The sequence below is a fragment of the Panthera tigris genome, chromosome F3, assembly GCF_018350195.1.
Source record: "Panthera tigris isolate Pti1 chromosome F3, P.tigris_Pti1_mat1.1, whole genome shotgun sequence".
In the NCBI taxonomy this organism is placed as follows: Eukaryota; Metazoa; Chordata; class Mammalia; order Carnivora; family Felidae; genus Panthera; species Panthera tigris.
In genome coordinates this window covers 65385755-65407900 of record NC_056678.1, presented here as the reverse complement: position 1 = coordinate 65407900, position 22146 = coordinate 65385755, and the positions used below count along the sequence as shown (strand labels likewise).

The 22146-nt window shown below is 49.7% G+C and overlaps 2 protein-coding genes across 2 annotated transcripts; both read left to right on the top strand.

Annotated features, from left to right (window-relative positions):
• The first annotated feature begins 2192 nt into the window (after positions 1–2192).
• Positions 2193–3531, top strand: LOC102952443 (olfactory receptor 10J4-like). Its single transcript, XM_015538464.2, has one exon. It carries the CDS (start codon positions 2193–2195, stop codon positions 3126–3128), a length of 936 nt encoding a protein of 311 aa, XP_015393950.2. The 3' UTR covers positions 3129–3531.
• Positions 3532–10531: 7000 nt separating this feature from the next.
• On the top strand, positions 10532–11493 carry LOC102963290 (olfactory receptor 10J1-like). The gene has a single exon (XM_007084303.2). It carries the CDS (start codon positions 10564–10566, stop codon positions 11491–11493), a length of 930 nt encoding a protein of 309 aa, XP_007084365.2. The 5' UTR covers positions 10532–10563.
• The last annotated feature ends 10653 nt before the right edge of the window (positions 11494–22146 follow it).

Here is a 22146-nt window from a genome sequence, read left to right as displayed (position 1 = left end):
CCCGCCATTTCCTCCCGTTTCCTGCCCCAGATCTCAAGCAGGGGCCAGGAAAGTGAGGATCAGTGAATGGCTGAAGTAGAGTCTCCCGAGCGCAGGAGTCCAAGCAGAGCCTGAGAAGAAGGTCCCGGATGCAGGCACGCCTGCAGAATTGTTGCACTGGGAGAGGCTTACCCATCCCGACCCGTATCCGCACGCTCCCCCTGCCCTTGGGACTCTCTCCCCTGCGGGAATGTCTCCTTCCCTGTTTCCTCTTCTTCCTCCTCCTCCTCCTCCTCCTCCTCCTCCTCCTCCTCCTCGTCCTCCTCGTCCTCCTCGTCCTCCTCGTCCTCCTCGTCCTCCTCGTCCTCCTGTCTCTAAAAGCTAGCAGAGCACCCTCTATGCAGCAAGCTGGTAAATACGTTCTAGCTACCTGAAGACCAGCCACGTCCTGAGCTGGGACTTGGGAGAGAAGTGAAGACAAAAACAATGACCTAAACTATTCCTATTTTGACATCTATGCTCATCTTTATCAATGGTTTCCATTTATTTATTTATTTATTTATTTATTTATTTATTTATTTATTTATTTGAATGTTTATTTATTTTTGACAGAGAATGAGACAGAGCGTGAGCAGGGGAGGGGCAGAGAGAGGGAGACACAGAATCCGAAGCAGCCTCCAGGCTCTGAGCCATCGGCACAGAGCCCGACGCAGGGCTTGAACTCACAGACTGTGAGATCATGACCTGAGCTGAAGTCGGATGCCCAACCGACTGAGCCAGGCGCCCCCATGGTTTCCATTTATTGATGGCCTACTGTATACCAGGCCTTCTGCTCAATGCCTTCTAGGCATCTTCTTGTGTAATTCCTCCGTCTGTCCTCTTCCGCGGAGATCGGTCCTGCCTTCATCTTACAAGGGGAGAAACCGAGGCCCGAGGAGATGAGGGAACCTTTCTAAGGTCAAACATGAAGCAGGTAGAGCTGGGGCTTGCTCACGGGGGTGCTGGACTCCAGACCAGCCCCAGCCCCGCTCCAGGGTGCAGAATCTAGAACTGGGCAGGAGGTGGGAAAGGAGGACCGAGCGTCGCAGTCAACAGAGATGGGACAAATCAACGACGAGAACCCTGCACGGTGTCTGGGGGGGTCTGACATTCAAGTCGAACCCAACTGGAAGTGGGGATGGGGAGGGTGGGTGAAGGAGCAGAAATTGAATGTACCGTTTGCCTGTTACCTATCAAGAACTACGCTTGGCTATTTACACAGAGTCATTAATATAATCTCCATAGCAACACTGTGACTATATATTATTCTATTTTATAGACGAGCACACACACACCAAGTGAGCAAAGTAAAGCAAGCATCCTCTACTTACACTAAGGTTGAAGCCGGAAGTTCCTAGAAACGTCAATATTTTGTTATTTTTATCACTCTTGTCTTGGAGTTACCGGTACTTCAAACCTTTAGGATGTCTGAGAGGCTTTCTGTGCTCGACTAGAGACTAGGAAACAAGCAGAAACGATCTTCCACACGGAAGGGAGGGGATGCAGGTGTTGAAACACAGGGTATTTGGGGAGCACAGGGAGGAAAGCAAGAATCAGGCTCTGGATCATAGTGTCCTGGGTCCACACGTTAGCCTCTCATCAAGAGAAAAAAGCAGTGTCTACTCTCCCCGCCTTAGTCCAGACACTGGCCATTTTGAATTTGACCCACGGGGAGGACGATACTATGTGCTTTGAGCACATTAGGTCTGGCCGCCTACCTCCCAGAATCATGCCTCCGGCAGTGATCTGTCCCGGGCTTGAATTCTCGCTCTATGGAGGTCCCCTCACAACTGGCTCTCTGACAGGCGGTGCGTCACTGCTGGGCCAAAGCAGGGGAGCGTGGGCGGACTTCCAGGCTGTGCACACTCAGTCTAGTGCCTTCTCTGGTCTGCAGCCCCTCCAGCCAAGCACGTGAGGTGCTTCCACCGCTCGCTGCGGGTGTTTACTCTCTTCCCCACCCCCCTGCATCTGCCTCCCAGCGCCACGCCCCTGCGAACCTTGGGAAGTCTTGGAGAACTTGGCCAGTGTCTGAAAGCTGAGAGCTTCGGAAACCGGGAGCTACACCCGTTTTGCGCCCCTGCACGTGGCTGACGAGGACCGTGGACCAGCCTCCTGCTTCCACCCCGGATGTCCAACCTCCCCGCTTCATCTCTTTCGGACCCAGATTGTCCTCAATGCCAAGGCTCAACTTGACCGCCGTGACAGAGTTCACCTTTGAAGGTTTTTCCGTTTTTGGGTGGCAGCACAGACTCGTTCTCTTTGCGGTCTTTCTGGCCTTGTACCTGTTGACCCTCGCCAGCAATGCCATCATCTTGACCGTTATCCGCCTCAACCGTCAACTTCACACACCCATGTACTTCTTCCTGAGCGTACTGTCCATCTCTGAGACCTGTTATACAGTGGCCATCATCCCCCACATGCTGTCCAGTCTCCTCAGCCCCCAACGAGCCCTCTCCATCCCACACTGTGCCACTCAGCTCTTCTTCTATCTCGCCTTCGGCATCAACAACTGCTTCCTGCTCACGGCCATGGGGTATGACCGCTACGCGGCCATCTGCAACCCCCTGCGGTATCCCGTCGTCATGGGCAAAAGGACTTGTCTTCAATTGGCGAGTGGCTCCCGGAGCATTGGCCTGAGCACGGCCATCATTCAGGTGTCGTCTGTGTTCAGCCTGCCCTTCTGTGATGCCAACGTCATCTCCCACTTCTTCTGTGACATCCGGCCCCTGATGCAGCTGGCCTGTGCTGACACCACCATCAAAGAACTTGTCACCTTGCTCATCAGTCTGTGTGTCCTTGTTCTGCCCGTGGTGCTGATCGTCATCTCCTACGTCCTGATTGTCTCCACTATCCTCAAGATCCCCTCCGCCCGGGGCCGGAAGAAGGCCTTTGCCACCTGCGCCTCCCGCCTCACGGTGGTCGTCGTCCGCTACGGCTGCGCCTCCGTCATCTACCTAAAACCCAAGTCTCACGACTCCCTGAAGGACAGACTCATCTCCGTGACCTACACGGTCATCACACCCCTCCTCAACCCTGTTGTGTACAGCCTGAGGAACAAAGAAGTCAAGGATGCCTTGCTCAGAGCTTTGGGCAAAAATCCTCTCTCTTAGGTGCTGGTCGGTCTCCGTAAAAGTCAACAGTTTGCTGAGGGGTCGCAGTGAGGGAGTGAGTCTGACACCAGGCACCCGGTACCTGATCCGGGCAGCAGCTAGGACTGAGAGAGCTACAGGAACACGAGGAAGGAAAAGATGAACGAGGGGTTGATGGATTTCCCAAGACCAATAGGGGGGCTTCTCAGGCTTGATGAAAACCAGGCAAGATAAAGCATACTCAGGAGCTGTGCTGTAACGTTAGTCCCTGTTCCTGTTACCCTTGGCATAAGGGACTGGAAACTGGTAGTGAGGGTGGGAAGAATATATAGTATCTATCACAGGAATTTATGGGATCGGAACTTGGCCTCGGCATGGAAATCGAGAGCACTGAAATAACAAGTTCTCCATTATTTACACCTAACACTCTCTAGGCTGTATTTCATACAATAAAAAAAAAAAAAAAAATTCACTCCATTAATTTACCTCGCGCCTATTCCTACCTGCACGAACCCTCGCCACCTACGTCAGACACGGGCGCTGATAGCCCGTGGACAACCTGGTTGAGAAGGATAAAGCAAAAACTGTAAAAAACCCCCATCTTTCACATCCCGTCCCCTCTCCTCCCTGGACACCCGGGTGATTTACTGGAGGCCGCTGCTCTGCCCGGGGCCCCTCTGTGGGCTGCCCCCCTCGCCCCCGTCCCCACTCTGAACCATCACCACTGGCTGAAAGGAGGCTTTCTCAGTGTTGGGGGGCGGGGGGACACCTACCCCACTCCCACCCTCCCCGGGGGCAGTCCGCGGCCAGCGCCTGAATAACCCGGGAGGTACAACGGCCACCCCCCCTTGCCTCAAAATGGCATTCCCTCTAGAGTCTTCCGTTCGATCAGGCTGCCTGAGACCACATTCCCTCCGAGCTCTGCCCCCATCCCATTCTGCCTCCCTCACTCCATTTTCCGAGAGTACGCCCTCAGTCCCTAGCACGGGGACAGGCTCAGGCTCTGCTTCAGGTCACCCGACCCGGGCCAGGCGTGCCCGGGGCCACCGCGCACTCGCTCAGCCTCCCCCGCCCGGGCGGCCTCTCCGCCTTTGCACCCAGCACAGTGCCTGGTACCTGCAGCTTGGGTGTTATTAACAGAAGGAAGAAAAGAAGGAAGGAAGACCGCTGTGAGCGGCTAAAACACGACCGGCCTCAGCAGGCGGCTCTCCTCTCTCTTCTCCTTTCGTGACGAGATTCCTTTCAGGTTGCCGGCCCCTACTTTGCGATGTCCCTTTTGGTCCCTTTACGGAGCGCATCCTAGATAGCCGGCGTTAGTTCAAGCACTTTGTGTATTTAACCCTCACTATGGATCTAGGAGCTATTTTGTTACTTATCTTACAGATGGGAAACCCAAAGCCTGAAGAGATCAGGGATAGTCCCGAGGGTCAGAGAGCTGGGCACGTGGACCCTCATCGGGACCCGAAAACGCGCAACCCAGCCCCAGAGTCTGTAGCTGCAGTACGGGCTCACGGGGATGACTTTAGCCAGCTTTCCGCCTTGATAATAATTGCAGAAGTAGGTGCCATACGTTGCAAATTTACGCAGGGCTCCAATTCCCCCCAGAACGGCCTTAGGTCTTGGAAATCGGGCTGGGAGTTCAGGAATTCCGGACGTAATATGCTTTTCCCTCAACTATCTTGGTGTGCTTTCTCCACTCAGCACACTCTAAGGATCCAAAGAGAAAAAGGATAAAGTGGCCCAAAGGCCATCAGGGGGGCGGGGTTGATGGGGCGACAGAGCTCGTGCCCATCAGATTACTCTGTACCCGTCCGCTCGCTGCCCCACTGGTTTACCCTGATGACCGGAAGGAGGAGATACACAGGCAGTAATAATGTAGAGGGACTGCAGGCTTTGGGGCCAGGGAGGCCCGTGTCCTGATCTTAGGTCCTCCGCTATGAACGTGTGTTCTAGGAAAGGGACTTAACCTCACCATGGCCTTCCTTTCCTAACTGCACCTCCCAGCCAGCAAGATCAACCTCCAGGGCTCCTTTGAGGCCCTGAAACCTTAGGGACCTAACAAGTTCCCGGGGCGTGGGAAGCACCTGTAACTCTTAGCATCTCCTCTGCTCCCCACCCCCACCATGCACTGCTCTCTAGGTCAACATCAAGTCACCCCAATACGGACCCAGGGCCCCAGTTTTGACAACTGAGTTCTCCATTCACCGAATGAGCTTCCCCTTCCTGGGAGGGACTTTGCAAGGGGCCCTCCCACGCCCCACCCAGTGGTCTCTGCTCCCAGACTTCGGTCCCTGAAACCTGTTCCCTCAGGGTCTGGCAAGAGTCACTTCTGGGTTATATACCTGCCACGTCTTAATAAGCCACGCCCCCCCCCCACCTCAGTTTCTACCTCAGACCCCCTTCCCCAGTGCCCTGCCCAGATGCTGGCCTGCCAGCTGCTTCGCATGGTGTCATTCCCCCTTGTCTCTGAAAGCCTGGAGTTGGTGCCGGGATTCAAGGGTGTGGTCTGCAGAGGCAGGCCTGTTACATGCTGACAAACACACGGTGAGCTATTTTCGTGCCGTAATCTGTTTGACAATATAGCGATTACTAAATTTGTGGCACTCTTTTTCAGAGTTTGTTTTTTTTTCCCCAACAATAGATGCAAATAATACAAGAGTATGATTCAACTAAGTATCAAGCCAGGAAGTATTTTAAGATTAAAAAGTGTTCACACGTAAAAACCTAGAGCCCCCAGCTCTGGATGAGAAGGATAGGGTTAGGGTGCGTGTGAGACCAGACCTAACTTCACTGCTACAGACTGAATCGTGTCCCGCGAATTCACATGCTGAAGCCCTTCCTCCAGTGGGATGGTATTTGGAGACGGAGCTTCTGGGAATTAGGTTTAGACAAGGCCATGAGGGTGGGGTCATGATGGGTTTGGGGCCCTTTAAGAAGAGATGCCAGGGGTGCCTGGGTGGCTCAGTCGGTTAGGCATCCGACTTCGGCTCAGGTCATGATCTCGCGGTTCGTGGGTTCGAGCCCCACGTCGGGCTCTGGGCTGACAGCTCAGAGCCTGGAGCCTGTTTCATATTCTGTGTCTCCCTCTCTCTCTCTGACCCACCCCTGTTCATGCTCTGTCTCTCTCTGTCTCAAAAATCAATAAACGTTAAAAAAAAAAAAGAAGAAGAAGAAGAGATGCCAGAGGGTTCTCTCTCCCCGTCTCCAAAGTATCAGGACAAAGAGTGAAACCACCTATCTGCAATCCAGAAAGCAAGCCCTCATCGGGAACTGAATCTCCTGGCACCCTGATCTAGGATTCTCAGCCTCCAGAACGGCAAGAAATAACTGTCTGGCTGACCACCCGGTCTAGGGTTATTTTGTTCAGCAGCCCGAACTAAGACATTCAGGAACCATGCCGACCTCAGCAACATCTGTAGTAAGCCCTCTTCAGGGCTCTGAAACCCCCCATAACCATTCTAAGGCATCATTAGGAAGTCTAGACTGGCATCCTAAATTAACGTGAAAGTCACAAAGGAGCCCTAGTAAGGGCTACTGGAATCTGGCCCCCCGCATAACATGGTCTGCAGAGCCGAGGGAGTTCGCCGCGGGTCTCCCGGCTGCCCTGCCAGCTTTGTTTCTAGAGTCACCCCACATGCTCCCTCCTGTCTCGCATCAAAGCCCTCATCTGTGAAATAAGGATGCGGGTCACTTGGAGGACTCAGACAAAAACGTGTCAAGCGTTCCGTAAGCTCCACCTCTCGTTTTCACCAGGCACCACATTTTTACACCATGTACCCAAGTGACCCGTTTCCAAAGTCCTCCTGATTTGTCCCAAAGCAAAGGCATCATCGAGCACGGAGGTATTTTGTTCAACTCTCCTCCCTCCCTGCCTTTTAGGATCCCACAGCCACCCATCCCACCTTAGGGGTCCACCATTATCAACAGGGGGTCATTTGGGTCAACTTCTCTGTTCCAACAGGAAGCAATGCAGATTGGAGTCTCGGGGAGTTGGCGTGAATGAACTTGAGATTAGCGTAGGGGTCCTTTCCTCTCCCTTGATCCACACACGCGGTCACAAGCCCATTCACCTCAGATGTCTCTCACCTCTGTCCCTCCTCCCGAGACCCCTGCCATCCCCACCTAGATCAACCCCAAATGACCTCTGGCCTGCCCTGTGACATCAGCATCCTCGCGGATGCCCCCTACAGCTGCCCCATCAATCCTGCAGAGGAGCAGGGTCATCACACAGGCGGGAAGAAGGTGCAGGGTAGCTGGTGGCCCTCAAGGGCCAGTAACTAACAGACTTGGAAGTCCCTGAGCACGAGGAATAAGTTAAATCACTTAAGGGGCCCTTAAAAAAAAACTGGTAGGGGCGCCTGGGTGGCTCAGTCGGTTGATCGTCCGACTTCAGCTCAGGTCATGATCTCACGGTCCGTGGGTTCGAGCCCCGCGTCGGGCTCTGTGCTGCCAGCTCGGAGCCTAGAGCCTGCTTCGGATTCTGTGTCTCCCTCTCTCTCTGCCCCTCCCCTGCTCGTGCTCTGTCTCTCTCTGTCTCAAAGATAAATTAAAAAAACATTTAAAAAATTAAAAAAAAAAAACTGGTAAAATCTCAGTACTCTAAGACCTTGTTGTAGCCTGGTCTTTAGCGACAGAACTTTTTTCTGTGATCAACCTGCATCTAATCCAGGACCATCCCCTCCCTGCCCCGACTCATTTTAGTTGATCATAATCCTCTGTCACTGAAACTAAACCGTGAGCTGCCGGAAGGCTGAAGAAGCATGTCCCCTATTTCCCTGCCCCCAGCAACCAGCCCCGGGCCGGGCAATGCCCGGTGCCTGAAGCATGAATGGACACAGGTAAGCACACGTGGTCAAGTAAGAACATGGGTAAGCAAGTGATAGACGCAAGGGGAGTCTTCAAGGGAAAGCAAATCGGGCAGGTCTCGATGGGCTAGAAGTTTTGCCAAATGGAGGAGGGGGTGATTCTGGGTAAAGAGAGTATTCAGCCCCCATCCATTTCCTGGCCCCCAAGAGAGGGTCTTTAGAACCAAAGAGATTTCCTTCCACTTCCCAGGCGGCCAGCAGCCAGGCGGCCTGAACTGCTCCTCTGCAAAGCCAGGGCCAGAGCTGACTACTTTTATTCCAAAGAGAAAACCACTTTCTTAAACTGGGCAGGGGCCTGAGTGTCCCCATATGGCTCCAAGCTTGAGCTGCCTGAGTTTGGAAACTGTGGCTTTCCAAGGCACATCTGTAAGAAACTACAAGGTGCCTATGGACTCTAACAAGAAAAATTCAACTAAATAAACCAGCTTTATCTGATGCTGTTTTTACTTGAAGCAAAAACTTGCCCCAAGCTCCCAAACGGCCAACCCTGGGACTGGGTAAATGAGCCCCTCACATAATAAGGCCCCCAGGTGCCTACAGTCTGCATCCTCCCAGTCCCGGGTTGGGGATGGGGGGGAGGGGGGCGCCTCTTGGGATATCTTCAGGGTGTGAGCCCCAGGAGCCCCACTGGCTGTTCCCGGGGGAGCATCTTCTCTGGCTCACACAGAGGCACCATCAATGATGCCTGCAACTCCCAAGCTGCCCACCTTCCGGCGAGAGCGTGTTTATCTGCTGTCTTCTCAGCCCCCACCCATGACGGGCCCTCCTTCCCGGTCACCCTGCTTTTCCTGCACCTGCAGACCACGGCCACCTCCTGCCCAGCTCTCCTGCCGTGACTCAGCCCTAGACAGACACAGTGAGTGTTCTCCAGAACAGGAAATGAGATGGGGCTTGTTGGCCATGGGCTGGCTTTAATTTGTTGTAGCATAACAATCCATCAGCATCCTTATAAGGATGTGTGTGTTCTTTCCCTTGATTTCCATGGAATAATTACAGCCCCCCAAGGGTGGAGGGTGCTAGCCAGGTCATAGCAGCTACCCTTGTACCTCAAGACAGACAGGCATCAGCCAGAGCAGACAGTACCCTAGCCCGTGGATTCTCAGCAGAAACCCTAGTGGTATTTGGGATAGGACAATTCTTCCTCGGGTGGGAAGGTCACGTGGAGAGCAGGACACTAAGCATCTTTAATTGCTGGCAGCACCCGTGTCCATCATTAGACCAATCAGAAGCAGTGACACAGGCTGCCGATTTCACAGCAGAGGGGCCAGGCCACCTCACGGCTGGACCACCGCCTAGTTTCTGCCCAGAGACCTCACAGAAGATCAGTGTCTTTTGCCACGTACCTCAGTGTTAAATGATTTTCTCTGTTCAGAGATATCTTCTGTTGTCGCCTTACTCTTCCAGCGGTTTTCGTGCAAATGACTAACAGCCAGTGGCCAACCTCTTTTAAGTAAATTTTTATGAATGTGAAGGAGGTCTTAGCATGCCCAGCAATCTTCCTCGCTGGCGAGATTTACTTTACGTACAAAGTCGTTCTGAATAGGCAGAAGCAAACCAGAATATAATTTACGTTCCCTACAGGAGCTTACTGTCTAACGGGACAAAAATGTGAAATACGACAGATATTGGACTGCACCCCCAACCCTCACCGCAGTGACGTATCTTTAGCGTGACTGTTTGGTTTTCACACTCAGGGCCTGCTGTGGCTCTAGATGAGAGACCTCAATGTTCGTGCTCCATCGTCCCCGGCACCACTGTTTCCCTCTGCAGAGCAGGTGTCTGCCTACCAGTCCTAGTGGCTGTAAATTTGCCTTTTAGTTTCGGGAAGGTGCAGCTATGGCGGAGCCCATAATGTAGCCAGAGTCAGGGCTATCCACTGCCGGCTGATGCCCGTCTCACGGAGACAGCAGTGGGCAGAGGCAGGTGGTAGGTTAAGATCCGCCTTTTCTTCCTCGGCAACAAAATGAGCCTTCGGGTCTGCTTTGCCTCTACTTCCTAAGGGTGTGCAAAGGGAGGCTTCCTAGTCTTGAAAGAGAAAAAAAAAAAAATCTCCAGTCAGTCCTTAAGTTATTTTCAATTATCTCATTAATCCATAAGCCCGAGCTGGTGAGATACGCAGCTGTAGAAGGTATAATGTGCAGAGGGTTTGTGTGTGGATGGCGTGGCACTGACGGGGAGATATCATCCATGGAAACGTGAGAGCATTGCAGCACGACAGCCGTGGAGGCTGTGTGGACACCTGCAATAGTCCTTGAGGAACGGGGAAATAAATAAGAGGAGAAAAGGAGGGAGGGCATTCCAGATATCAAGGAGGAAGCATGGGGTGAAGTGAGTGGGAATGCTCATGTTGTGGGAACAGGACAAAAAAAAAAAAAACAAAACACGATTCTGGAACGCACGGGAAATTGTAACGGATGGCCACAGAGTAGAAGTATTTTAAGCAAACCCAGAGATTGACTTTAACGCACAGGGAAATGCATCGCCAGGTTCACAGCGGAGAACGGAGTTCAACCAATTTGAGAAACGTGTTTCAACAGCCTTGTTGAAATTATGCGCCGTCTGTTCTCCATTTCAGATTTAGCGACCACTCAATGGAGAGAGGGAACCACACTCTCATAACTGAGTTCGTCTTCCAAGGTTTCTCCAGCTTCCGAGAGCACCAGCTCGGCCTGTTTGTCGTGTTCCTTGCACTGTACGTCGTGACCCTGGCCGGCAACGCGGTCATTGTGACCATCATCCGAACGGACCCTCACCTGCACACGCCCATGTACTTCTTCCTGAGCATGCTGTCCTCCTCAGAGACCGTATATACGCTGGTCATTCTCCCAAGGATGCTCTCCAGTCTTGTAGGTACGAACCGGTCCATCTCACGGGCAGGCTGTGCCACCCAGATGTTCTTTTTCATAACCTTTGGCATCACTAACTGCTTCCTGCTCACGGCGATGGGGTACGACCGCTACGTGGCCATCTGCAACCCCTTGAGGTACACGCTCATCATGAACAAGAGGGTGTGTGTGCAGTTGGTGGGGGGCGCCTGCGGCATTGGGCTGATCGTAGCGACGACGCAAGTGACATCTGTGTTCAGGTTGCCTTTCTGTGCTACGAAGGTGGCCCACTTCTTCTGTGACATCCGACCTGTAATGAAGCTCTCCTGCGTCGACACCTCGGTCAACGAGACCCTGACCGTGATCGTCAGCGTGCTGGTGATCCTGGTCCCCATGGGCCTGGTCTTCATCTCCTACGTCCTCATCGTCTCCACCGTCCTCAAGATCCCCTCCGCCCGGGGCCGGAAGAAGGCCTTTGCCACCTGCGCCTCTCACCTCACGGTGGTCGTCGTCCACTACGGCTGCGCCTCCGTCGCCTACCTCAAGCCCAAGTCGGAGAACGCCAGGGATCAGGACCAGCTGATCTCGGTGACCTACACCGTCATCACCCCCCTGCTGAACCCGGTGGTGTACGCCCTGAGGAACAAGGAGGTCAAGGATGCTCTGCTCCGGGCCGCTGGCAGGAAGCTTTCCTGACAAGACAGGAAGTGCTCTCGTGAGGCTCTCAGCATCCGCTCTCAGCAGCAACAGGAGCAGAGCCATGTGCCCTTGGCTCCCAGAGACCTGCCCCATAAGGAGGCAGAGGAACAGCAGCAGCATCCAACTGTGAGTCTGCAAACTTGAGAAGCCCCTGAACAAAGCATTAGCCCCGTTTTTGTGGGTAAATAGACAAACAAGGTCAGGAAGTAGTGTGAGCCCAGGATCCTTCATGGACTTTTTGGTTTCTAATGAAGGCAACAGAGAGGAAATGGCAGAATCCAAGGGATGCATTTGTTCCTACGATTCCTTCCTACTTAAGAGCACGAGGATTTCTCAAACTGGAGTTCCTGTTAGAATCTGTTTCCCCACGACATGTCAAGTAATAAGTGACTGTGTGGATAGAGAGAATGGCCTCCGGAGGGGAGAGCAAAGGGAAATAGATTTCCTTCCCTGGCTGCTTTCGTTTATCCCAGTTTCTAGCAAAACTGCTTATTAAAGATGGTGATTGACCACAGACAGTTTAATTAGAGATCCTGGTAAACCCAGAGCTTGTCGGGTTTGAGGGCACATTCCAAGACCCTCCTGGGTCAGTTCAGCTGTTATTAATTCAGACAGTGTGTCACGGGTAGTAAAGACACACAGGGCCATGTACTGGATTCTGGGAAAGACTGATGGAAAGACCCTACCTGCGTGTCTTCAAGAAACTCAGATTCTAGCGGCAGAGGCAAACATTTAAAAGTATGGTTTCAGTTCTCTATAATAGGTTATACATACAAAAGACTGCAGGCGGAAGGGAGGGAGAGAAAGTGCTGGAGATGTCAGGGGAGTCTCAGAGGAGGTGATCTCCAGTGGAAACTGACTTTAGAACATTTGTAGGAGATTTCTTGATGGGTAATTTGTTGGAGGAAAAGAATCCCAAAGAGAAGGAACAATATATTCACAGGGACAAAACCAAGAGGAAGGTTCAGGAGATATAAAAAAAAAAAAAAAAATTAGTCTTCATACTGACTCCCAGGGACAATGGGGGGAGGTGGGGGGAGATGGGACCGGAGGGGTAGGCTGGGGTCAGATTGTGAGGGCTTTGTGTACTGAACTAAAAATTTTTGGCTTTAACTTGTAAACAGTGGCATTCACCCAAGATTTGGGCAAACGGGGATTCAGTATCTGAGGCATCTGTGTGAATTGTGGGCATCCTTCTTGTCCTTACACAGCTCCAATGAGACATGTAAGACGTTGTATGGATCTCTGGACTCTAAGCCAAGAAAAATTAGGGGAACGGGAGTGTGAGCAGAGTATCCGGAGGTCCTACACAGACATAATTACGTACATGTGATGAAGCTGAATCAGGCACTCAGAGAGACCGTGGTACAGAGGCCCATCAAGGAGTCTCATACAGATTTGGAGACTGAGGCTCCAATGAGCACCCAGGGAAGGAGAGCAAGGGCCTGCCACTGAGTCAGTAAGGGTCAGTCAGTCAAGGGCCTGCCACTTGACCTCAGACATGCGGCCCCACGACACACCTTCCAGCAGAATTCAAGGGTGGGCCCCTTACTCAGAAAAGCCTTCAAAAGAAAATACAGGGACACCTGGGTGGCTCAGTCAGTTACGTGTCCGACTCTGGATTTCCACTCAGGTGGATTTTGCACTCTGGATTTTCACGATCTCACGGTTTGTGAGACTGAGCCCCACGCGGGGCTCTGTGCTGACCACAGGGAGCCTGCTTGGGATTCTCTCTCCCCTCCCCCCCCCCCGCCCCTCCCCACGCATGCGTTGTCTTGCTCTCTCAAAATACATAAACTTTACCAAAAAAAAAAAAAATACAGACACCTGTACAGACCAGAACTACCAGGCCCTCTCCCAGGATTGAGGGGAGCAACGACAAAACTCAAACGATACCTAACGTTCTCTAGAATCCACAGCGGCTGAAAGTAACGACGAGAAGTTATTCACTGGCAAAGGACAGAACGAAATGATTAAAAGCAACGTCATGCAGGCGAAGGGCTTGACAGGCATTCAACAATCGTTCGTGGAATCTTCTCTACACGCCAGAATCTGTGCGAGACGTGGGGCCTACCAACAAACACCTGGCCCAAAGAAGGGAGCCCTCAGTCCTGCCCGGGAGATGGACTTGTGCAGAACTCGCCATGATGCAAAGTGATGGGGAAATGAACAAAGAGTGCTTAATATTTCAGGACAAAGATTAAGCCTGGGGATCTTGTTTTGTGATCTACGTAAAGCTCTCTCTCTCTCTCTCTGGAGGGAAAGGGCCCGGTAGGCAGGAGTTTGGTGAAATAAACGCTCGTTACCTGAGCAACAGGCTTTTGTTATGTATGTGTGGGGCCACCCCCTGGGCCCAAGGGCTGCTCAGCTCCAGACCAGCGCCATTCAGAATACCTAATCACTGTGGACTCCCTGCACACGCATCACCCAGGTTTTCCGGAAACGTTGTCTAAAAGGAAGAGCTTCACAGCCAGATGTCATGGAATCAGAAGTTTTCATCAGCCCCTTCTCACCCCCCAGAGGAACGGTCCACAGAACTTTTCCCTGACCTGCTCAACAGTCAGAATACTTGGCTGCATTCACCACCTGAGTGAGAGGAATCCCTCCGGTTCCCTGGGATTATTTTGGTCACTGCTCACACTCGGTATCACTTTATGGCAAACACCTCTTCCATAATGAGGCCTCTTGCGCTAAGGTACTTTCCCAACCATTATCTCACTAGGTTCTTAGAATCACCCCCCAGAAAGGAGGCAGGGATGAGGCTCTCCGCTGTACAAACAAGGCTAAAAGTGACCAAGGGGTGAAAACCAAACCTGAATTTGGACAAGCTGGCAGGCACTTTCTGTTTATCCAGAGTATATCCTCACCCAGGGGCAATTCACAGGACAGATCGTGATGTGCTAGAGAACTCCCCAGAGCCTCAGATTTCCCAGATACAATGAGACCTTGTCCCTGAACCTTTTTCCAGAGAGAATTCGTGTCCCCCATTGGAAGGGCCGCTGGGGCCTCACCCTAGCCAATCAATGGGAACCCCAGAGGAAGAGCGTCTCTGGCAGAAATGCAAGCTGTAATGTCGTTTTCGTGAAGAACCGGCTAAGATTTTAGGAAAGATTGGAATCCACTTTTCTCCCACATAAAAACAAATCAGAAAAGCATTTGGAACTTCCGAAGCAAGCCTGGCCCTCTGTTAAGAGGATTAGAGCTGGTGCTAACTGCTGAGAGTGTAGTGGTGAATTAGGCTGAATTTCTGGACTCTAGAGAGAAAGATTATACACACACACACGCACATATTTACACACACACACACACACACACACACACACACACACACACGTAAAAGGCAAAGCAATAGAGACTGCACACAGATCACTGATCAGTGGTTGCCAGGGGCCTGAGAAAGAGAGAAGGTTGAAAAGAGGAAGCACAGGGGATTTTTTTTAGGGTGGTGAAACTATTCCACAGAATACTATCACGGTGGCTACGACACTATGCATTCGTCAACCCCCATAGCATGTTGCAGTAGAGTGAACCTTAATGTATGCAAATGAAAGAGAAATCATTTCAGGAGACTGAGATCCCAGAATAGAATGCAGGCTGAAGCAAGAGAGTCTTAACTGTATTACAAACACACAAAACAACCCCACTGAAGGCGGAAGGGGGAAATGGCTGACCTCAATAACTCTGAAAAGGAGTCAACTCCCCGAAGGCTAAACACAAAAGGACCTACACACAAGCAGTGTCTTCAAATTTTGAAATTTGTTACCCACAGGGGTTCAGGTTATCAATTCTTAAAGAGCTGTAAAGGTATCCTGGAATTGCACCATAAGAAAATGGATGGCAGATGGCACAATTGTGAGTGTGGGAAGTTACAGACAAGCAAGAGGCGAGGGCTAGGAATGATCTGTGCGGTAACGGATCATAGAAACCCAGATCTTGGTTTCTCATACCATTCTCCATTAGAAGGATCTAGGAATCTTGCGTAAGTGGCTACCGTAGGACAGGAAATATACAAGAGGAGCCTGAAACACCTTGTAGAGCCTGAAAGAAAGTGGTCAGACCACTCAATGGTTTGGGTATGCCAGAAGGTCTCCGTGGCCAACACTGGAGCAATCCCAGCAACAAAGTAGTGTCTGATTATAAACCAAAAGATAAAATAAATACGTTCAAGTCCATACTGATATGATAGAAATAAGTGGAGGAAACCAGACAAATCTGGGCGGAGAAGAATTCCAAATAGTTTCTATACATACTCTACTCTCAAGGTGGTGGAGTAAAACTGCATTAAGAATGAACCGCAGGGGTGCCTGGGTGGCTCAGTCGGTGAAGCATCTGGCTCTTGATTTGGGCTCAGGTGAGGATCTCGCGGTTTGTGGGTTCGAGTCCCGCACTGAGTTCTGCACTAACAATGGTGCCGAGCCTGCCTGGGATTCTCTTCCTCTCCCTCTCTCTCCGCCCCTCCCCTGCTTGCATCTGGCGCTGTCTCAAAAGTAAACAAACAAACAAACAAAAAGAAGAGTGAAGCACACATGGTGATTTCTTTCCAAAGAGTACGGTAGGGAGGTGGGATACAAAGAGACACTTATTTCAGAAACCTGTAAAACCACCCTATGCAGGTCACCCAGATTAACATCAACAGTGGGAAGTCCTATTGGGAGAGTGTTCCTTAACTATGATGTAATGAGAATGACACTTTCTGTGGTCTTCCTCCCCGAATCTATAACCCTCAGTACTTTTCTTTGAAGTCTACTTTAATCTGCTATTCAAATAGCCACTCCTCCTTTCTTTCGATTGTTATTTTCCGTCCTTTTATTTTCTACTAGCCAAAACCATATTTAGTTTTTTGTAGAGTGTATATAGTTGGGTCATGTTATTAAATCCACCGTACCAATCTCTGTTTTAAGAGGACCTATTTAGACCGCTTAAAGTAATGATAGATATTTCAGGGCTCAAGCCCACTGTATTTCGTTTTCTATTTTATCTCTTTTTCATGCCTTCCTTTGGGTTATTTGAACATGTTTGAGAATCACCTCTTGATTTTTCCATAGTATTTCGAGTGTCTCCCTTCGTACAGCTTTTCTAGTGGTTGTTCCTTTGGGGCAATAACAAGGAATTGAGTCGCTAGGTCATAGGACGAGCGTGTGTTTGACTTTATTTTTTTTTTAATTTTTTTTTGTAACGTTTATTTATTTTTGAGACAGAGACAGACAGAGCATGAACGGGGGAGGGGCAGAGAGAGAGGGAGACACAGAATCCGAAACAGGCTCCAGGCTCCGAGCTGTCAGCACGGAGCCCGACGCGGGGCTCGAACTCACGGACCGCGAGATCACGACCTGAGCCGGAGTCGGCTACCCAACCAACTGAGCCACCCCGGCGCCCCGTGTGTTTGACTTTATAAGAAACCATCAAAGTGTTTTCCAGAGTGGCTATACCGACACGCTTTCCCAACAGGAAAATCCCTGAGGCTCTTCATCTTCGTAAACTGCTGGTATTGTTGGTGTTTTTTATTTCTGCCATCCTGACGGGTGTGCGGTTGTGTTACAGTGATTTTACTCTATGTTTATCTAATGGCTAACAAGGTTGAACAGCATTTCACGTCTTTATCACCCCTACATCTTTTTGGTAAAGTGAGCAACTATTGTGCCTTTTTTAATTGGGCTGTCTCCTCATCTTAAGCGTTGAGAGTTCTTCACACGTTCTGGTTAGAGGTCTACTGGCAGATATATTATTTGCAAATATTTTAGGCCGGTCTGTGGCTTGTCTTTTCCTTCGCATTATAGTTATTTCACAAAGCAAGATTTTTCAATTCGGAAGTTCAGTTTACCAATTTTGTCTTTAACGATTATGTTTTTGTATCCTATCTGAAAATGGGCCGCCTAACTCCAGTTGAGGAAGATTGTCTCCTAAACGTTCCATGGTGTTAGGGTGTACACAGACAGATGTGGGATACGTTTACCTTTTGTGTCAGATACGGGGTTTAGGTCAAGGTTCCTTTTTTTCCATCCAGAAATCCAGTTATTACAACATCCTGTTTTGAAAAGATTATCCTTTCTGCACTGAATTGCTTTGGCAATTTGTCAAAAATCAATTCCACCTTTGGGCTCTTTCCATACTTTGACTACTGTTGACGGCACTCCTATAAACACTGGGGTGCATGTAAATGTGGTATATATAATGGAACACTACTTGGAAATGAAAAAGAATAGAATCCACCATTTACAACAACGTAGATGGAACTAGAGGGTATTATGCTCAGCGAAATAAGTCAGAGAAAGACAGATGTCATACGTGGAATTAGAGAAATACAACAGATGAACATAGGAGAAGGGAAAGAAAAATAAGATAAAAACAGAGAGGGAGGTGGGGCTGGGTGGCTCTGTCGGTTGGGCATCCGACTTCGGCTCGGATCATGATCTCACGGCTAGTGAGTTCCAGCCCCGCGTCGGGCTCTGTGCTGACAGCTCAGAGCCTGGAGCCTGCTTCGGATTCAGTGTCTCCCTCTCTCTCTGCCCCTAACCCACTCGCATTCTGTCTCGTCTCTCTCAAAAATAAATAAACATTAAAAAAAAATTAAAAAAAAAAAAAGAGAGAGGGAGGCAAACCATAAGAGATTAAGCACAGAGAACAAACTGAGGGTTGCCGGAGGGGAGGTGGGTGGGGCATGGGCTAGATGGGTGACGGGGATTAAGGAGGGCGCTTGTTGGGATGAGCGCTGGGTGTTGTATGTAAGTGATGAATCACTGGGCTCTACTCCTGAAGCCAAGACTACACTGCATGTTGACTCACTTGAACTTAAATTAAAAAAAAAAAATCGATTCTCCATATTTGTATAATATTGACCATTCCCATTCAGGAAGAGGACACATCTCTTAAGCTCTAACCCCCTATACACACCACCCACCACCACCTTCTGTGCATGGCTTCATTTTGTCTTCACGTGCTTTGGTTATGTCTGGTATTTTAGCGACAGGCCCTAGGCTGCCTGCCACTGAGTCCCTGCAATTTCGAGAGTAGAGAAACTTCCCCAATCTCCATCACTGTTACCGGACAGCAGAGGCAGACTTGTGTATGCACAACAGCGCCCACAGAGCCAGCCTGTCCTGCGGCCCCCCTTCCCGACTCCACACCAGGGAACAAAACGTGCCTCTCCAGCCTCCTCCTCCACGCCCCCTCCCTCCCTGTAGGAATCCCTTCACCAAAGTATTTTATGTAAGTGGATTCCTGGAGGCCTGCCCCTGACATGTCCAAATCCCAGTGGAGACACAACTTAGTCTATAATGGAGACCCTATACCACATTCAGAACATTTCTCCCTGTTCCCCAAACGTCATTTATAACGAGACGACTGGAACCTGAACCGCAATGATGAGAGCATGAAGGGAGGAAACAATGTGACTCATTATATAAATATGACAAACCAGGTTCTGGCCCCAGATTCAAGGAGGAGCTTGAGGAAGAGGGTGGAGTGCAAAGTCACTCTGGTCATTCTCGGTGGAAAAGGCACGAGGGGATTCGTAAAGAATATGAAATATGGAGCAGTTGTGTTGTGAACACAATGTAGAGTTTGAGGTGATTATAAAAACTTCGAGGGGCGCCTGGGTGGCTCAGTCGGTTAAGCGTCCGACTTCAGCTCAGGTCATGATCTCACAGTCTGTGAGTTCGAGCCCCACGTCGGGCTCTGTGCTGACAGCCGGGAGCTCGGAGCCTGCTTCGGATTCTGTGTCTCCCTCTCTCTCTGCCCCTCCCCTGCTCGCGCTCTGTCTCTCTCTCTCAAAAGTGAATAAACATTAAAAAAAAATGTCTAAAGGCTTCGAGTGGAAATACTCAACAGAAAGTTGGAAATGCAGGTGAGAGCCTCTGAGAAACTGAAATGGGGAGCCATCCACACAAGGGGAAGAGTCAGGCTGGGAGAGCAAAGGATTTCTCTGAGGAGAGTCCCACAGAGATAACTGGAAGACTGAGGACTCAGCCTCGAAATTCATGAGCAGCGTTCAAGTGGGTGACTGAGAAGACCAGGTGACAGAGGTATCTATGTAAACAGAAAGGGGCTAATTGAAAAGGGGCAAAGAGCTCCCCTCTGCTGAAGGCATGAAATTAATTTCAGCTTTCACGTAAGCAGTGTTTTGTGTCGTTGGCCACTGGTGTCATTTTGGGCAGCTTCCCGTCAGCCGTTCTGCGGCTTCCGGATTCTGATTATTTGCGTCTATCCACAGCTCTTCTTTTCACAACGATCCAACAGATTTCTCGTATATTCAGAAACCGTACCGACTATACACAAGGTTTTCATAGGAGTGTTTAGTTTCCCAGTTTTCCCATCCAAGTACTAACGAGGCCCGACCCTGCTTAGCTTCCGAGATCAGACGAGATGGGGCGCGTTCAGGGTGGTATGGCTGTAGACTAGTTTCCCAATTCTAAAGTAATAAATGCCCATTCTGGAAAAAGAAAATATCAAAATATATAAGGAAGAATATAGGAGAGATTGTAAAAATCCAACTAACTGGAAAGCACGTTTCCTCTCGTTGTTTTTTACTTCACAGAGATATTTTATATAAAAAAGTCACATGTTGCTTTTTCGCTTAATACAGTAGAAGCTTTTCTCTATACTACTGGGGACTCTTCATAAGGGTGATACTTAAATTAAAGGCTTCAAAATACACCATCATATAGATGCTCACTATTTTCTTCAGTCATTAATTAGTTTAGCATTCAGTCATTAATTAGCATTTGGACTGCCACCTCATTTTATTCAGCGCAAAAAAAAAAGAAGAAAGAAAGAAAGAAATCTGTAAGAAAACGTGGCTTCTCATGTTTAAAATAATCCATTTTGGCTCATCCTCACATGAAACAGATTTAATATGAATACCAATTTCAGTTAAATGCAAAAAAGTGGCATCCATGGGTCCCACAATGTGTAGGTCCTCTCTGCATGTGTACAAAAAATGGTCCAATGATTTTTTTTCTGGGTGATGAATGTGAACCTAGAGTTAATCTTTCTCCTTCAGTGCATTAACCCCAAATCTCTCTTCTAATAACTCTATTTCCTTTCCCTTAAAAAATCTCATTCTAATTACTTTCTTTTTTTTTTTTAATGTTTATTTTTTAGAGAGAGAGACAGAGGGTGAGCAGGGGAGGGACAGAGAGAGAGGGAGACACAGAATCCAAAGCAGATTCCAGGCTCTGAGCTGTCAGCACAGAGCCGGATGCGGGGCTCACGCTCACGAACAGTGAGATCATGACCTGAGCAGAAGTTGGACGCTTAACCGACGGAGCCACCAGGCGCCCCTATTCTAATCGCCTTCAATCATTTTTTGCCTTAACATTCACCCGGCTTTGGTGATTTACAGGTATCCTCCCAAGGAGAAAGAACGTCTATCTTTCTTACACTCAAGCATCCGGATCAATGTGCCTGTTGCCGTAAGATACTATCTTAAGGCTTTTCTGATGTGTTCTCCTGGACCGGATCCTCAGGAAAGGTGCACAGTGGGGCTTGGGTATGGGGCAGATAGTGATGATCGAGGACTAAAAATCTGTTGACAGCTTACAAACACTTCTTCAACCAAAGTGATTTTTGAAAATACGTCCTCTGAGTAGAACCTAGTTTCAAAAAGGATCTATAGGGTATCTTCTCTACAGACCACTGCTTCTGTGTTAGAGTTTACTTTTGCCCTGCTCAGCCCTGACCCCTCTGGACCTCCAAAGTCATAGTGCCGGTCTGCAGGTCGGCCCTGTTGTGGCGTCACGGAGCTCGAGGAGACGTGGAGAGGATCAAGTACTAAACAGAGTCTGGAAAATTTTAGGGGACCTGTCCAACAACATGAAGCTAGCCAGTCCAAGCTAGCCGATTTGAAATTAGTATACTTTTTCATACCATCCTGCAACAGAAAGATAGATAATTAAAAGCTGGCTGCAAATATATTTCCCCTGGGAAGGTAAATCACTCAGTGGGAAAATGTGGGATGACCGTAGGCTTTAATTTTAAATTTTGTTGAAAGTACACATGCAAAAGATGTGTCAGACAGGGGGAGTTAGAGCAAAGTCCGACCTGTGATTCTCCTGTCCCACCCCGGCCGTGGTGATGGGACACAGTGAGGGATCTTGAACCCTGCCTCACCACCTCGATCACTGTGAATATGTTAATAATCTTGTCCTGCCCAGCAATCCTCTGGGGCTGCATACTTGCAAGGGTCACACGTTAAGGCCATCGAAATGGTCCGTGTCAGGCCATCGAAAATGTATACGTATCTTCTCTCACCCCAGGACATACCTTCCGATATATTTTCATAATCACCGGGATTCTTTAAGTGATTCTTCCCAGAACAAATGAGATCTTCCCCAAGGTGACGCGGTCTCTAATTATTTACACAAATAGCTGGAACTTTTAAAGTGGCAGCTTGTCTTATCAAGGAAATAACAGAGAAAAACAAAAGAGACCAGTGTAAGTTTCGCTTTGGGGGGCACCCAACAACCCAAGCCAGTACATGTTTAAAAACAAGATACCTCTGTGTCTGCCAGCGTGATTAAGTACCAAGTACTTAATCCAGTTCACCATTAAGTGTCTGTGGACGGAAAGAAAGAAATATGGAAAAAGGAGGTAAGGAGGAGAAAAGGGACGGGAGAAAGGAGACAGAATGTGATCTACAGACCAAGATGGGGA

Bases quoted from the DNA above. Each gene is read 5' to 3' on its own strand.
- LOC102952443 (XM_015538464.2), top strand. From the start codon at position 2,193: ATGCCAAGGCTCAACTTGACCGCCGTGACAGAGTTCACCTTTGAAGGT.
- LOC102963290 (XM_007084303.2), top strand. From the start codon at position 10,564: ATGGAGAGAGGGAACCACACTCTCATAACTGAGTTCGTCTTCCAAGGT.